General features: G+C 36.0%; 3 protein-coding genes across 4 annotated transcripts; all 3 read right to left on the bottom strand.

Annotated features, from left to right (window-relative positions):
• Positions 1–2,900: 2,900 nt before the first annotated feature.
• On the bottom strand, positions 2,901–7,162 carry LOC104789023 (uncharacterized). The gene is made up of 11 exons (XM_019245491.2): positions 6,894–7,162; positions 6,554–6,757; positions 6,050–6,437; positions 5,959–5,962; positions 5,739–5,865; positions 5,095–5,316; positions 4,604–4,957; positions 4,283–4,516; positions 3,742–4,155; positions 3,403–3,639; positions 2,901–3,303 (listed from the first exon to the last, which is right to left on the bottom strand). Exons 1-11 carry the CDS (start codon positions 7,123–7,125, stop codon positions 2,996–2,998), a joined length of 2,724 nt encoding a protein of 907 aa, XP_019101036.2. The 5' UTR covers positions 7,126–7,162; the 3' UTR covers positions 2,901–2,995.
• A 573-nt stretch (positions 7,163–7,735) lies between these two features.
• On the bottom strand, positions 7,736–13,435 carry LOC104786212 (RNA polymerase II C-terminal domain phosphatase-like 3). Its single transcript, XM_087513374.1, has 12 exons — positions 12,329–13,435; positions 12,051–12,186; positions 11,920–11,975; positions 11,766–11,826; positions 10,323–11,651; positions 9,616–10,242; positions 9,394–9,540; positions 9,047–9,315; positions 8,858–8,969; positions 8,514–8,771; positions 8,387–8,433; positions 7,736–8,305 (listed from the first exon to the last, which is right to left on the bottom strand). Exons 1-12 carry the CDS (start codon positions 12,952–12,954, stop codon positions 8,242–8,244), a joined length of 3,732 nt encoding a protein of 1,243 aa, XP_087369500.1. The 5' UTR covers positions 12,955–13,435; the 3' UTR covers positions 7,736–8,241.
• A 524-nt stretch (positions 13,436–13,959) lies between these two features.
• LOC104786211 (trihelix transcription factor ASR3) lies at positions 13,960–15,942 on the bottom strand. 2 transcript variants are annotated; one of them, XM_010511567.2, is made up of 3 exons: positions 15,151–15,942; positions 15,009–15,053; positions 13,960–14,552 (listed from the first exon to the last, which is right to left on the bottom strand). In XM_010511567.2, exons 1-3 carry the CDS (start codon positions 15,740–15,742, stop codon positions 14,239–14,241), a joined length of 951 nt encoding a protein of 316 aa, XP_010509869.2. In that variant the 5' UTR covers positions 15,743–15,942; the 3' UTR covers positions 13,960–14,238. The 2 variants fall into 2 exon arrangements, with proteins under 2 accessions (XP_010509869.2, XP_087369498.1); XM_087513372.1 differs by having other exon boundaries at positions 13,960–14,548.
• Positions 15,943–18,239: the final 2,297 nt, after the last annotated feature.

The raw sequence follows: 18,239 nt of genomic DNA, 5'->3' as shown, positions 1-18,239 counted from the left end.
GACCTTGGCGTGGCTGGACTTCACTCAAACCCCCACCAAAACAAAAATAAAAATCTCATTATCCTTTTATCATTTTCCTAAATTATTTATTTTATTCATTTCGATTTTTAAGATATTAATAAAGTTAGAAAAGGACATGAATGTGGTCCTGTTTCTATTTAAAAAAAAAAAATAGGCATGGTATAGAAAAAGACACTCGAGTAAATAAGTCAAGAAAATTGTAGATGTGGTTGTAAAACAAATGCGTCACCCAATTGCAAGACCAATCCACACAACTATTTTTTCCAAGTGTGAAAGATGTGTAGATTTTTTCCAGTTAACCTTAAATGTTTTCTTGGATTTCATACAAATATTGGTCTTTGAGATAATTACAACAATAAGAGGTTTTAATGGCTACACCATGCATAATAAAGTGAAAGTGGGGATTTCGGGTTTTATTTTATGCGAACATGATCTAGTAAAATTTGGATCGTCAGTTGATTGATGCGGATGCGAACAATTAAGAATCCCAACCAAACAATGATTTGGTTTTGAAGAAAACACCTTTATAAGAGAGAATGATATATTGATATGTTTGACAAGTAGGTTTTATTTCTTGAATACACTCTACAAAACATCATATATGTGAATGACGACAAACAATGAATAACCAACCATTAACCCACCCCGTCTTGCACCTGGATATACGCTCCCTGCAGCGTGCTCCATTCACAGTTAACGTAATTATCTTTCTTCCTCCTAAAAGAAATGATTACAGTAACAATTTTTTGTAGGGTGAAATAGAGGTAGAAAAGGAACACACAAGTTTAGTTTGGTGTGAAACTGAGAACAACTTTTGCCTTTATAGGTTGGCTAAAAGAGTGTCATTGGCCCATCCCCACCTTCTCATTCATCTTTCTATTTTACTTCTAAGTTTTGATCATTAATTTTGTTTGCAACATCTAATAATTATTGCATTGTGTTCCTTAAACATTATTTAAGTTCTTTTTGTTTTTTTTTTATTTAAGTTCATGAACAAAAATGTAGTACACCATATCGGGTTTATTTTTCGAAGTTATATTTTCAGACGCAAAAACCATATACAAACATATGGGACTTACAACATAAATTCCCAATTAGCAAATGTGCCCAATTAGCAAATATCAGTGTTTTTTGGGACTTACAACATAAATTAACCTAAAGCAATAAATCCATTAAATTACTTTGAAAAAAAATAAAAGGAAGAACAGCTCCCACGTACATGATTAAATAGTAGTTGAAAACAGAATAAATAACAGAATGAACATGGGAGATGACTAGTACTGTAGTTATTATGAGAGTAGTAGTGGAGGACACAAATTTATAGTAACCTATTTAAATATATTAGGTGATTACCCGCGCTACGCCGCGAGTTTTCTTTTATTTTATTTTTGTTTTTTATCTTTTTAAATGTCATGTCATGTTTTTATAATTTGATCATTGTAATTTCTAGTTTTGTTATCATGCACTAATGCAATTGAAATGAACGTATGAACAACTACTCTTTACATTGAAGTATTTTTCTAACTAGTAACCTTTTCAACAATATCACTAACATAAAAAGTACATCACAAAATTCGTTTATGATCTTGTTTCGCCGGGAACGAGAGAACCTTTGTTAGATTTTATAGAGACAGAAACCTTTAATAATACAAAACTCACTAACAAAGCAATTTGCCACACAATTAGCTTACTTAGCAATGTTTATTTTATTTGATTTAAAAAAAAAAATATCTACATCAATCTTGAGTGAGTGATCTTCTCCTTTATAGCCCAACCCTTCCCCTTCATTACAACATTTCTATATAAGATGAAAAAGTTCAACTTTAGTTAATAATGATTTTTACAATTAAATATAGAACAATGATGAATGAATCATTAACTTTTGGAGTGGAATATGAAAAGAGACTACATGTTTTTAAGTTAACATTAATTATGGACATGTGTCAGATGCTGGAATGATGAGAGGTGTGCTGGTGCCTTCTACACATGGACTTACCTCTTGCCACTGCACTAAGCACTAAGGTCACTTCACTGACGATTTATCTTTTCAGTTATACTTAATTATATGGAAGATCTTTGAAAGTTTCTTCTAGATTGTGTCAATTTTCAATTAATCTCTTTACTTTATTCAAACATAAATATATGATTCTCTTTTCACTTTTATTTGATTTTATATTTTAACTGTTTTGAATTATTATATATTATATTTATTTAAAATATTTGTTTTTCAGTATATTTATATTACTCAATCGATGCATAAAACAAATGCGTAATGTATAAAATATCACATATCTAAATTAATAATTTAAAGTTATACTATAAAATAAACCAAAATGATTTCGAATACATATGAACAAAGAGCTTCATTTATCATACATTTAAATTTATAAATTTTTATTTGCTTTATTCTGGTTCTTTATTTTAAATAATATCTTTTACAAAATTTAAAATATCATTAACTTAGATATATCTAATTAAATTGATTAAAATAATAATATGTAAAATTAAACTGTCTCATGTTTACAGCAGGTTAAAATGTTAAATCATAAAATTAATAATAGAAAATAAAGAAACTTTAAACACTAAACATAAACAAAATTAACAAACAAATACAACTTAATTTTTTTTTTAAGTTACAAATAACTGGTCTAGATTAAAATCTTAGTATATATCATAAAGAGTGTCAGCTCTAGTCTTCTGTTTCCGGGGAATCCTCCTCAAAGTTTGGTCATAAATACTCCCTCTATATCAGAATAGATGATGTTGTAGGATTTTATTTTGTATCATAATAGATGATTTTCTGTATACTTTTATCAATTAATGCTAAGAAATTGCAAAGTTCAAGAATCATTAAATGAAAATTTAAGAGTTTGATGAAATACTATTGGTTAATAATTATAAAAATATAATATTATAAATAAATAATACACTTATTGTTAAATAATAAATGTTTTTCTTGATTCATGTAAAAATCCTAAAACATATCTATTATGATAGAGAGGGAGTATGTGCCAACAATCTCACCTACATCAAATAGGCATTCCGGCCTAAATGATGACTCGAGATCATCATCTAATAGGAGCTTTTTAGGCTCAACTAAGAAAGCATTGATGGATCTCGCATTCAAACAGGAAAGAGAAAAGGTTAAGTTGATTTTTCCTGGAATGTCATTTGAGATGACGATCACACTTGGTGATACATTATACCTCACAGGATTGTCAATTTCGAAGAAAATCATGTCATGTATCATCCTATGAACTCTCGCAGTTTTATCCTCAGGAACTACATTATCAATGGAGATATATAGATTATATATATGCAAAAGAGAAAAAAAAAAAAGAGTGTTAAAGAGAGCTTATAATAATGAAAAAAAGAATTTACCTTTGGGAACGATATGTATTCCGGCCCTCTGATAATTATCCAGCACGCCATCTGGGAGCTGGGCCTCCTCAGGAGAATAAATCCATATTGACATCACACCATAATAATCTTTTTCGTCAAGAGCGGATTCTATTCTCTCATAGATCATCTTAGGATGAGAAGCACTTAAAGGAATTGGGTAATCAGTGAGGTCCCAGAAGACGCCTAGCCTAGTCCCTGAAACTGGTTGGAGAGGCTCTGCATGTACAGTAAAGTTGGATTAGATTCATTAACCATTAATTTACTATATATGTCATATGAATTAGATTAACTATTTTGAGTTAGAAAAAAAAAACTTACTGGAGAAATCTTGTCTGATCATGGTCTCGACTTGTGGCGTTTCCGCTGCCTCCTCCTTATGTTTCTTTATCTTCTTCTTCTTCTTCTTCTTGCACCTATTATTAGTACTTACTACGGTTATTCTGAAATCCAAAGCGTTATCTAGTATCCCTCTAGGCCAATCAGGGGCAGTGAGCTTTTCTTGTGCGATATCCATAGGCTGTACTAAGAAAACATTGTAACCTCTCGCATACATAAAGTTAAGACGAGTGTGGAAGTTAAGACGAGTGTGGAAGTCAATGTCTCCTTGGCAGCTGATGTCATTTGAGATTACAATCACATTCGATTGTTTACGATAGTCTAGAGGACAGTCCAGTTCCCATAGTTGAGTGTCATGTACCATCCTAACAACTCTCGCAGTTTTATCCCCGGGAACTATATATATATCAAACGAAGATAAAAGATTACATATAATACGAAAAGAGTAGTAGTGTACAAGAACAAGAGAGAGAGAGAGAGCTTAAGGAAAAAAGAATGAATATATATATATATATATATATACCTTGGGGAACGAAATAGATTCTGGATTTGTGAAACTGATCAAGTATTTTTTCATCCGAGAAGGGTATCTCCTCAGCATAATAAACCCATCTTGACATCACACCATCGGTAACACGTTGATGAGCCAATTTGATTCTCTCAATTATGGTTTCAGGATCAAGATCATAGGGGAATGGGCACTCGTTTGTGTCCCAGAAGACACCTGTCTTACTCCCTGGGACAGTTTTGGTAGGCTCTGCTCAAATGACAAGAAGAATTAAATTGAATTTACACAGTTAACTTATAAATTTCGAGACAGGAAGAAAGAGAGAATCATACATACCAGAGAAATCTTGGTAGCGTGAGCGACAAGTATTATTGACAACTAGTGAAGAAGAAGAAGATAAGGTTGCTCCTTCACTTTGGTCCATAGCCTTTCGTCCATCTAATAGATACGTAGAGCAACATAGCAGGTCTGGATCATGAAGAAATGTCTGTTCTGATATTGCTTGGCTGCTTTCATGCTGAGGTTGAGGCTGTACTAAGAGAACATTGAACCCTCTTGCTTTCACAGCCCAAATAACTCTTTTCGTCTCCTTGTCTTCAAGGAAACTTTTTGAGATTACCATCAAATTTGCTGGTTTTTTTTCATCGCCCAATCCAAAAATCAATTCCCATAACATTCTAATATCTGGAACTGCACATACAATATATATATATATATATATATATATATATATATATATATATATATATATCAAAGAGGAGATCGTACATCGTAGTAGTAGAGTATTAAAGAAGAAGAAGTTAAAGAAGGAATTCGCATTGACTTACAGTTGTGTGATTGGTAGTAACATATGCCGGCATCGAAATATTCATCTAACACGATATCGTCAAGCTTAATCTTGTCAGCAAAAGCCATGATTTTAGAATCCCCACAATGATAACCCATTCTCTCTAGAGCTGATCGAATGTTCAAGTAAATCATATTAGGCTTCATATCTTTAGGGATTGGATAATCATCCATGTTCCAGAACACGCATGTGTTAGCACCACCTGCGATAACGCATTAAATAACCACCATGATTACGACACAGCACGAATTCATATATATACCCGATTATAACACTCTGCTAGTTTTAACTATTACAGATCGATATCGAGTGATTCTAGGAGCAAGGAAGAGTGATCTTACCTGTATTCATGGTTGAGAGATTAGAGGGGACTATATTGAAACTTTGGGAGAAGAAACTCAGAAGAAGAAGAAGAAGAAGAAAGAGTAAAATTACTAGTTAGGGTTGAAAGCTTAGACTTCCCTTTTTATATGCGACTTGACTATTCTGAGCCGTTGGATCTCTCAACATAAATTAAGGGTTAAGATGTGTGCAGCAACCTTTCCACAAAAAAAAAGCTTGAAAATATAATAGAATAAGGGCCGGCCCAAACTATTTTGCAAGACAATAATATGAGCCCATTACCAAAAAAGAGCTGCAAAAAATTGGGGACCGTGGGGTTCACACTGGGAACTTCTGGCCGAGCACAATATTTCCAAAAGCTACGACGTTTCATTATAGTGGTTTTGGAACGATTTGAAAAGAGGATGTCCTTTTATAGGAAAACAAAAAAAATTGATAACAGTTGAATGTTTTCCTCTGATAGAAACTAAAAATTCTTCAAGAAATTTAAAGAAGGCATTACTGGACTGAAAATAATGTTTGAACTCAAAAGCAGAGTTAAACAAAAGAAAAGAAAGATGGAAACGTCAAAATACATATAGAGAGATTATTACCACCAAGTATAGCTAGTAGAGTCGTCTAGGTTGTCAGAATCAGTATCAGAATAATCAGTCTCCCAGCTGCTTTGGCTGCTATAACAAAAGCTGTCAGGGTCATCAAAGTCGATAGGACTTGAACCATCTAATAATCTAGTACACTGCAAAACTGAGTCTACAGAACTAAATAATACTTCTTGTGCCTCATCATCATCATGAGGAGGCTGAACCAATAGAACATGGAAACCTCTTGATTCCAAAGCGTCAAGAACCCTGAGAATCTCGTCGTCTTTTCGCGGGTTTTTTATGATTAACATTAAACATTTTTCTTCCTCCTCCGACAAGGAAGATGCATGTGTAGTCATGCGAAATAACATATTCTGGATTATAGTAGACTCTTTATTATCTGGAAAAAAATATACCAAGAGATTAGAAACATAATAATACTATAATTTAAGAAAATTTTAAGAAAGTAAAAAAGTGATGAAAAAGTTTACTATATATGTGAAAGACGAATATCACCTAGGGATTCGTAGAAGAAAATTCCGGGAACAGAAGCTATGGAGCTGTGCTCCTCCTTAGTACCAAAAGCAAATATTGACAACGGACCAATATAACCCATTCTCGGAAGAGCTGCTCCGATACAACTGGAAATCAAATGATCAGTAGAGGCTAGGGTTTCCTCGACGAGCCAGAAGACGACTGTGTTGATCGAGTACCAAGGCCCTGAAAAACGATTACAAATCTAATTAAATCCAGATCCACTGATTGATTCACAGACATATATGACATCTATCTACTAGTTAGCTTATTACGAATCAATATCTAAGTGATATCAGAGCAAGGAAGAGAGAGATCTTACCTGTAGTTTTTTTTCCTTTTGAGGTGACGACGTGGTTCATGGTTGAGAGATGAGAGACACTATTGAACTTTGGGAAAAGAAACAAAGATAAAAGAAGAAGAAGAAGAAGAAGAAGAAGAAGAAGACGAGTAAAATTAGGGTTGAAAGGTTGACTTTTCCTTTTATCTGCGACTTTACTATTCTGAATTATCGATTGTACAAAAAGAATATATAAGGTTTGGAAAACAAACATTTACTAGAATTTAAAATAAATATTAATCTTAGTTACACACGTTGAAAACAAGAAAACTCTAGACTCGATACTTGCTTTCTCCTCAGCTCTAAATCGTGCTTAATTATTGAATTCGGATTGGTTAGCACGTCCGTACGTCGTCACCCATTTCATCCCATGGTCTTGAGTCGTGACTCTCCTTCCTTAATTAGTTTGATTATCGTCGCCCATTTACGCCAGCTTTCAACGAATGACATGTTTTTTTTTTTCTTTCTATTTCGATGTAATATAAAGAAGATCCTATTCACAAAACTAAAATAATGCACACTTATGTCAAAATTTTCCTATCTACTGATGATCTTTATAGCATTAGATGAGTCTTTTTCATTTTTGACATCATTGTATCAATGTGGATCGATCTTCAAATATTGTAGTATCATCATGTACTTTCTCTAGGATGGACACACTGATATTATCATCTCTTTTCTTTTCAACATATCATCATCATCTTTTATATTCTTTGATTTCCTTCATATTAACATCTATAACTTAGAGGTCAAGTAACAGTTTTTGGTCTCTCTTTGTCTTACTTAATGAATCTGCTTTCTCCACCACATTTAATTCTGGGGACTTTAGTAAGGCATATGAACATTTCAATCAAAGCTTTGTTATCTTGTCTCTTGCCTTGGTACCGCATCAGAATTGCTTCTGACAAGATACATAGATATATCACAACAAACATTTATCTTAGCCAGCCAACCGATCATGAATCAACAGACGAGAACCAAAATTGAGCATGATCCTTTCCTTTGGCACATGAACCCTGACACATCACGTTCTACTGCTGAATCTCTCTGGTGTTATTTTTACACCCAGACATGGACCAGTTTCCTTCGTCCTCCCTAAGTTAGTAGATCGGTTCTCGACCATTGAAACAATGTGGAGCTCATTTGTTATAATCCCCAATACCTTTGGCATGTTAATGAATTTGCCTCTTTTTAGGGAGAAATAATGACTATGTACCCCCGGGAACTAGTCTAATCAACCCGATATGACCTCTTGAGTTTTCAGGCCTTCTCAAGTCTCAAATTCCACCTGATGGTGGGAAAAATTAAGAGGGCGGATAACGGGTTTGGTTTACGGGTTGATGGCAAATAAGTTCTCATTTGCTCTCTGGTACAGAAAAGCTGATGCTTCCACCCTGCACCCAGACGATGAAAACTATTACAAACAGGAAGAGACCAGTGACTGTATCTTTAAAAGGAGACCAAAAGGGCCTTACCAGCCAGGATGAACAACAAATCTACCTCTGCTTAGTGCCCAATTTACCTGCTCAAACAAAGACATTCAGAATATCCCAATGATGTTTCTTGTTCGGCCCAACAGTTAAATTTTGCGGACTTCCTTACCTTGTCGGTACCAAGAGAATTGGTGACAACATGAGTGACATGTTCATCCACCTGTGTTGTGCAGACAGCACCAAACTGCTCAGCTGTTTGCCACAAGGGATGCAAATGCGGTTTGGCTTCACCCACTGGGATTATCCGACTAAATACAATTCGACAACCAGCCAATATCTTTCGTTGCTCGGAAGCTAAAATATTTCTCACATCTACTTCGTCTAGTGAAGTGTTCGAGAAGAAACTTTTATGTATTTTCTCAATGACCTGTACAGTGAAATCATGTCATGATGCTGACATCCAAAACGACTAGTAGAAAATAACATAACAAGGTGTATAGATAAAGTGCAGACCGCTAATGAAGATGCCAATGTGCCCTCTTCAGGTACCTCATCACGATCTAACTCAAGAAGAGAGGGACCCAGAAGCCCAAATTGTCGTCTACTACAAGGAAAATAAAGATATCTGCCACAAAAATATAATTAACATCAGCCTACAAATATTATACAGTCTCATGTTAGCCATAGTGCGAAAGATGATACCTTTCAACAGCTATTAAATTCACTTTGTTATGAGGCCATACTCGGACAGAGTCGTCTATGATCACCACAGACGATTCCATACCCATAACTCCTTCTAAATCTTTGCTCTTAGGTACTCGTTCGTCTCCATCAATGGGATCTCCATCATCTCCTTTCGATATGACTCGTCCATTAAAGAGAACCCCTTTGGGATCAAGCAGTTTGGCCATCTCTGTAGCATACAATTTGTTGCCCATTGTGTAAAGATGTAACTCGTACAGCTTGCTAGCCTGAAATTCACAAGAAAAGTTACATTAAAGTCTTGCACACAGATTTAAACAGCAAGCAAATAGTATTAACTGTGTCACCTTCTCCAAAAAATTCCAAATCCCTGGTCTCAGTTTCGTCCACATTCCCATATGGGGGAAGCGATAGAGATGTCTATGTGTTTTCTCACGATCTTGTTCTTCCTTCTTTCTTAATATCTCCTCATGGCGGGATTCAACTTCATTAAACTGAAAACGACAAAAATAACAACTTTAGAAAGAATATAAGAAAATTAATCAAACTAGAAGGGGAGATAAACTAACCTTAGCTGAATTGAGAAGGGTGTGGTCTATATCCAAGACAAGAGAGAGCTTTTGAGATGCAAACATTTTATTCTGTTCCTCTAACCTCCGAACTCTCTCTCTTTGAATAGCTACTCTCTCCATGTCATCATACCCTTCAAACAGGTGTTCCACATCTCCCCAACTGTTCATCGAACGAGTGGGACCAGCTGCAGCAGTTACTGATGTGGGTGAAACTGACACGCTCTCTTCCTGGCCGTTGGGATTTGAAGGATTATGTTTAACATCTCTTTCCGTCTTAAGCTCTACTGAATGCGTGGTTGCTGGGGGATTGCCAACTTGTTGTGATACAACAACCATATCAGCAATATTTTTCAGGTTTTTGGTGAATTGTGTTGAAAAATCTGGTGTCTTTCCACCCGAAATTTTCATTCTGCCGGTACCATTCTGGCTAATATTTTGCCGTGGCACAAGCTGGGAAGGTGTTTCTAAGTCTTCTGTCTTACCCTTAATAGTCAAGGCTCCCATTGTAGAGGACTCATTAACTTTGGACTGCTTTTCCACCAATGAGTCCGTTCTTTGAAGAGTACTTCCATGCAGGATTCGGCGAGGATCACGAGGTTTCATGCGTATGCTTCCAGATTCGTCCTGAAGGATAACAAATGATTTAGTTGGAGAAAAATTGAAAGAAAAGGTTCTACAAGTCCGTCTATATAAAGGATACTCACTGAGGGGGCATTTTGGGAAGAATCCTGAAGCACTCCTGGCTTTGAAGAATTAGCAGCTAAAGCATTTGATGCGGGTATACTAAACGGTGTAGATACAGAAGAGCCAGGAAGTTGAGCTGCTCTTCTTGGATCCATGGGCTTCTGAACAGCTTTTTCAGGTACCTTTTGCCTTTCTCCCATTTTAAGGAGATTCAGTAGCATTGTAGGATTTACTGCAATATCCTTCAAAAGAGATTGCAATGATGCAGCGTCAATTGAAGCTGTTGGTACTTTTTGGCTCACAGAAACAGCACTAGTGGGCATAACACTTGTTGTCATAGATGTTACACCGTTCTCAATTGGCCTGGGCTTGGTGTCCACTTTTGGAAGTTCTGATGATTCTGTATCCTCTAGCCAGCCACCAGTTCCAGCTGCTTTTGGTGCATCCATATCACTCTTTTGTCTTTTCCATGCAGGCCCATCAATAAAAAGTTCATCAGCGGCTTTTTGCTTTCTTGGGTTCACCAAGTCCGCAGAAAGTTCTACTTTTGAAAGATTTCTAGCATCACCGGACGAGTACGAATTAACAGTTACATTGGCAACATCAGGTTTCGCAAGCCGTAGTCTTGGATCTCGACTCTTTGCAGAAGGTTTCACTGTTTGATCAACTGCAACTACTGTTTGCGTAGCACCAGTAGTTGGCGCAGAAATAGCATGAATTGACAGATGATGCGGTGGAACAGTGCTAGATACAGCATTTGCAACAGGCATGCTTCTAGAACTGAAATTGGAGGGTAGAGGAACGTCTTGCCCATAAATTAGGAGGGTCCCCGGATTGGAGCTCCTAACAACAGAACTAGAAACCTCTCCACCAATGTCTCCATTGCCATCATTAGGTTCTCCTGATGGTGTTGGGCTTGGAAGGTCATCTGTCTTAAATACTGAATTAAGACCAAATTTTTTCTGGTAGGTAGAAACTGCTTTAAGGGCATCACTCTCATATGGATAGACTTTGGCACCTTCAGTCGCTTTGCTCTCTCTACTAACGGGAAAACCTGGTCTAACCATTGTATGGCGAAAATTTACTGGTAAACTTGGTGTTGTTTCCCTTGTGGGAGATGGAAGGCTGTCTGCATCATGATCCTTATGAAGGTCTAGCAGAGGTAGCATAGGAAACCTACTCCTTACGTAGGAAGCTCCTCGATGGGCACCTTCTGAAGACAGCTTTTTGGCAAGAAACGAATCACCATTACTTGTCTGAGTCATTCGAGTAACATTCTCCTCACCCCCGCTGGTTCCAGCATAAAGTGCAATAGCAGAACGACTTAAATTCTGATTCATGGCCTCTATCTGCAAAACCAAGACATGTATTTATGTAAGAGAGAAGGCACTCTTCCCAAGGTTTGGAATAGTGGAAAAGATTTTGACTTCTGTTAATTCAACAGGCGAGCGAAAGGCACACACCTCATTTTTCTGGTTGGATGAGAGAAACCGGGAAAAATGGTCATTTACAAGAGTTAGCAATCTGCACAAGAAAAACCAAAAATAGTGTGAGCATTCTGAGAACTCCAGCATGTTTAATCAAAGGTTGGCGCAAGAAAACAAGCTTAAAAACAACCTTGACATAGTCTCCTTATTAAGCTCCTTGGAAATATTATCCAGCGAGCAAAACACCTGATATAAGAAGATAAGAGATTAGTTACATGGAATCCGAAAGTAACATAGCATTAAGTAAAAGAGTAGCCATACAGAGTTTATGGTTTGAAGAGAAGCAAATGACAGTTGAACTAAAGTATCCCTCTTCGGAAAATCATCATTATCAGAAACAAGCTCTCGCAAAGACTCCAAAGCCCCCAAAAGCCTCGAACAAACTCCTTCAAATGCTCTGAAAGGAAACCAAAAACATGGACAAAGAAAATCAAACAACAGTCATCAACTCAAAGAGATGTTTTAAATTTTTCATCATCATCATCATCATGAAATAATTAAGACCCCATGAGATCTCTCCATTCTCTGGATAGACTTACGTCTGTGCTTCTACCAACGAAGTACTCTCCAACACCCCACGGATGAGTTTCACTTTGTTCTCCAAATCTCTCTCCTTCTGAATACGATCATCATCAACTTCACTAACAGTTTTCAACACGACAGAATCAGTTACCTCCTCAACTCTTGCAACCAAATTCTCATCAGAAGCAGACTCCTCCACCAAATCAATCTCACCTTCCTCCAACTCTCCCTCTTCTTTCTCATCATCACTATCTTCAATCACAACAATCTTATCACTCTCTCTTGGTTCATAATCCATTCCCAAACCTTCATTGAGAGGTTTGTTCTTGACAGCATTAGCCCAAGCAAGATTAGATAAACCCGAATTCACATATCCACAATAACCAGGATACTGATGAAGCAAATCCTTCATTGTCCAAACCCTAGGTTTGCCACTAGAACCACCACCACCACTACCAACAACTCTTGCTCCATCGACGTCTCCTCCGCCAATATCGGTTACAGTAGTATTCAGCTTAACTTCAATCGAAGTGTTAACCGAATCCGGAATCTCACCTTCCTCTACATCACCCAATACCATCAAATTTTCATCGTTGCCCATTCGAATTAGGGTTCTAGAACAACCAGATCGAGCCGCAAGCATGTAAATCTCTCACCACTTTTGATTAAAACGAATCGATACCCAATCCAGAAAACAAGAATCTGAATTCAAAAAATCGCCCCCTCTTTTTTTTAGTCCCGGTTTAGAGAACAGATCTCCAAATCGGAAAAAATTAGGGTTCTTCTCCAAATTTAACGATTCAAACAAAAAAAACAGAGATCCAAGTTTAAGGAAAAGGTTATCAATTTAACTTTTTCTTTTTCGCAAAGCTTTTTCCCAGTTTCAAAATATTCTCGATCCGAGATCCAACCTTCGAGAAACAAAGAGTTCTTCTTCTCCAAAATCCAATTTTGAGAGATTGTTATATTTTTTCTTCGAAACTTGGAAGCAAAATGAAAGAAATAGACGAAAGAGAGAAAATACATAAGAGAATCTAATAGAGTTTAATCTGGACCGTACACGTCAGCGATCCGAATGAGGTAAATTATGTCAGAGCGACGTATGAGTTGCGGCAGATGAGGGTATGTTAAATGACCAAAATAGACATATATCTCTTGTGATATATTTCTCTTTTTACCAGTTATCAGTTAAGTGTCCGATGATGATCCCAATCCCCAAGTCTTTGACTCGAAAAAGTTGGTCAGTTAACTTACCACTCTATCTAATAAGGAAGCAGAGGTTCGTACGTACTAACTTAGTACTACTCAGAACTCACGTACACTTATTCCTTCGGTCAAAACACGTCTGCGGCTTTTATGTAACTGTTACTTGTCTTTTTTTTATTATATCTAACTTAATCATTATAATTTTTCTTAGTTATTTTTTTGACAAAAGTATCCGAAAATTATATATAGCAAAAAAAGATGGGAAAAGGTTAAAAGAGAACAACAAAAATTACGATACAATACAATCAACTCTGAAGTCCGAACCCTGAAGCTGTTTGACAGAAAGAAAAAAATGTGTAATAAGAATTGTTTTATCATAGCAAAATTTTTTAACATGTTTTAGTTTCTTTTACAAAAAACAAAATAAGATAATAAGCAGAGATTGTCCGCAAAGTTCATGTTTTATGTTTGAATGGAACAACAAATCATCAACCCATCAAGATGTGTCCGAATCAGTCCAAAGGGCAAAACAAATACAACTGATGTCCTAAAAAACCGTATAAATCTCAATGTTTATATAAGATGTGTATAAGAGCCTCTCTTGTGGTGGCATCGATATTCAATCACCACAAATGGTGGTAAATGGAAAAAGAAGAAGAAGAAGAAGAAGAATGAGAAGTAACGTAGAAGCGCGATATACAACTAAACTTTTACTATGTATCTACAACTTATCTGCAATTTTCGTCACAGCATCTGCGAGCTTGTTGAGAACAGCGACTAAGCTATCACCGTGATCTTTTCTTTGCTCTCTGTCTAGTTTCAAGTTTAAATTCTGAACCTCAAGCTGTGCCGCCAACAACTGCCCATTTCTTTCTAGTATCTCTATCAATTGATTCTGCATCTTCTTCGTTTCACCTTCTTCTTCTTCTTTTTCTTCTCTTTCACCTGTAGATGTTCGTTTACGCTTTCTCTCTTCTTGTGATGTCGATGCACCTTCCACATTTGCTCCTCCGGGATGCTTCTCTTTCACTCTACCTTCAAATTCAAAAATCAACTCTTAGGTGATAAAAAAGATAAAAAAAAACGCAAATATCATACACCAAAAACTATATATTTTAAACTAGCTTTTTAATACAATTAGTGATGCATTTGGTAGTACGAAACCATCTTACTTAGATGGCAACATATTCCACATAACTACTTAGTCAAGAGAAACTCCAGAGCTCTAAGACTATAGATCAAAGCAAAAATAAAGATGTAACACACACAAAGGTGAACATGTATAAATCCTCCAAATCAAACCATAGTGTTCTTTGCAAGGTACTCTACACTTAGTGACACATTTTTTTCGTTAAGAACTTCCGAAGTAATTGTACCAAGTCCAAAAGCATATACCAATGTGGCAGGATCGGACATTCCATGTCACTGGTTGACTGGTTCGAATCCTAGCACGAACGATCTAATGAGAATAACAAAAAAAAAAAAACAAACCTTGATCTGCTCCACAAGCTGCTTGCTTCTCCTTGTCTACAACATCTTCATACAAACAATTTGAACTTTCATTAGCATTGGACTCATGGTGATGATCTGATGACCCTAAAACAAAAAGACAAAAACTTTGATCTGAACTTACCAGGAACTGATTTGGGCACAGGAGTCGAATTCAACTTATCCAGCCGATCAAAATCAGACAACAACCCTTCCTCCGACGCCGGAGCCAACCCAAGAGAAAGCGTCGGAACCGCCGGAGGAGGAATGACACCACCATCAACAATATCATAAACCTCCTTATCGAAAAAACCAGGAAGCTTCTTCTCCCTACGAACATCATTCCTCATAACCCAATACGACTCCGTCTCTTCTTTAACCTGAGACTCCCATTCTTTAATCTTCTTATAATCTCCGGCGAGATTGCTCCATCTTTTACGGCACTGAACCGGTCCACGGTTAACCCCGTGGCGTCTGCAGTAAGAAGACACGGAAGCCCATTTAGGTTCCAGTTGACCCGACCCTAGAGCCATACCCGCCGCTCTCCCTCGCCGGACTCTGTTCTCCGCCACTCTCTTCCCCTGAATCAGCACAAGAATCTCTTGCCTCGTCCAACGAGGAAGCCTCGCCGTTTTAACGCCGTCATCTCCACCGTCATCTGACGGCGCACTACTGTTCTCTCCACCGCCGCCGTCAACGGCGCTCACTCCTAATCCTAACTGTTGTTCCAGAGCCATTCAAACGGAATATTCCCTTTCCCCTTTTTTTTTTTTTGTTTTCTCCGTTTCTGGTTGAAACGGGTTTAGACTTAACGGCGTTATAGTGAGAACATACCGTTACGGCCTTAGCGCCGGGGATAGAGAGAGAGAGAGAGCACAAAATGAAAAAGAGGAAGAAATGATTTAATTTGATAGATAATGACTTCTTATGGATTTTAATCATATTATTTTTTTGGAATTTATTAACTTAAGAACTGTAGATAAATTGACCCTTAAAATCGTTTTATTTAATTTCGTCCCTTAACACAGTCTTAGGGTTCATGTAGATGTAAGTTGAATTCTTAAGGGCATAAAAAAAATCAAAGTAGACCGTAATCTTTAATTCCTAGAAGTCCAATTAGGGGTTACTTGCTTTTCATATGGCTGCTGCAGTGTTGATTTTTTTTTTGTATTTGACACATCACTATCATCACTTCATTTTCTAAGGCTTAGATTCACTCTTAAAACAAAAAAAAGCAACATATATTTTTTTTAATGTAACATAACATAGATAATGCACATATAATTTGGTTTCAAAATCTCGTATTGTTCTTAGGGAGAAGAAGCTTAATTTGTGGAGGCCTGGACTGGAGGGGGCGTAGATTATGGCATTAAACGCGCCCTTTGGGGATTTCTATTGGTTTATTTTTGTGTCCAACTACTACTACCATAAATTGCTTTTACTCCATCATCCTTTATATGGCGTTTTGGTCAATTCTTCCTCCTCCATTTCTTTTTTTGGGGTTTTCTACATTTTTGTCAGCTTATGATAATGACAATTTTAAAGTATCTGGTTTAAACCATTTTGGTTCTCTCTGGTTTTAGGAAATTCACGTGCGTGTAGCAAATGCTGTAGAAATTTGCAAGAGAGATATCACTAGAGAAGTATAACGTTTGTGTGATTATAACAACGAGAGAGAAACACTCTAAAGCTTTAAAACTATAAGGCAATGTTTGTTTTGAAGTAAAAGAAATACATCAAAAGCAAAAATGGAGACGAAACCCAGAAATTTTCTTTATCCAGGTCAAAAAAACATAAACAAATTTTATTTTTCTTAATACAAAATATAAAACATCCTACAACATCCAAAAGTGTTTAACCAAAATTTTACACATGATTATGCAAGAAAATGATTTCAAATTTATAATTACAAATTGTTCATCTTTTAAAAATCATAAACTGTAATACAATTCTAAGTATTATCATAACTTTAATAAAATCTCATTAATATAATTCTTAAAACAAAGTATAGTTTTTCACCAAAATATAAACTTTCTCGACTTTGAAGAGTCACAGTTACGGACTTACTCTGCGTGAAAATAAAAACTAAAAAGTCACATATAAGTGATGATCTCTTCTTCTTAATTCAATTCAGCGGTTAATAATTTAATACTAAGATTAAAAGATTAGGCCAACTTTGTTTCTAATTTAAAAGGAATATAAAATCTTTTTCTTTCCTTATGGACTAATGGATTTTTGATGTCACGATAAAATTAAGGGAGGTCAAATTACTAAAATATTATGTTACTAAACAAAATTGGCTGGATACAAATACACAAAACTCATGATCTTAAGGAAAATTTTAAAATTTGGGGAGGTCAGCTGACCTGCCTTTGATACACATAGGTCCGCCGTTGAGCGTAAACATTTATAAATCCTCCAAAACAATTTGAAACCATAATGTTCTTTGATAAGTAAAACTAGAGCCGACAAAATAAAAAGTGAAGAGACATGACCTTTTTGAAGTATGATTTTAAGTACTACTATTAACCACAGCTTAAAATTTATCTTACGCATAGAGTGATTTTTTTTTTTTTTGGTTGATAAAAAACTTGACCAAGTCAGATAGATTATGTTTAGTACGTAGCTCTTAATGAAAAGTATTGCACTATAGGGAACCCTTAAAACCCCTAAAGGGTAGAGATAATGAAATGAAATGATGCCCCTACCACTAACACAAAATCAAATTCCCAAGGTTTTTTTTTTGTTTCATAATCCTTCGTTTACCACTCAAAGTCTATCTCCAGAAAATCGCATCATTCGTTTTTAATCATTAAATTAAATGTCTATTAATGCTTGATTATGTTTATGCCCCCTCCCACCCGCTTAAAGCCACTTTTAATTTATTTTTATTTCTCTGGAAGGAGTGCCCAATAAAATTATCTTTTGTAGTTTGTAGTTTGTAGTTTGTACCCTTACGCATCCATTACAGTGAAACTCTTTTGTAAAACATAGGTACGCTAGTTGCCTAGATAGACAATTAGATAGACACCAACAAATTTATTGGCAAAAAGTCACATGCCATATTAACCAATGAGCTTGCCCACATTTAGGTTATTATCCTAATGCTTCCTTAATTTAAAACAAATCGTATAGGGATAAACATAAAGTAATCATTTATGTGAGTTTAGTGGAAACTGATACTGTATAAAGTCTTTTTCTTTTTTTTTAACTAATAACTTTAGGAGAAAAGTA

This window comes from Camelina sativa, chromosome 5, assembly GCF_030686135.1.
Source record: "Camelina sativa cultivar CO46 ecotype springtype chromosome 5, ASM3068613v1".
Lineage (NCBI taxonomy): Eukaryota > Viridiplantae > Streptophyta > Magnoliopsida > Brassicales > Brassicaceae > Camelina > Camelina sativa.
Note: the sequence above shows the minus strand (reverse complement) of the source record. Positions and strands in the feature narration are given on the sequence as shown.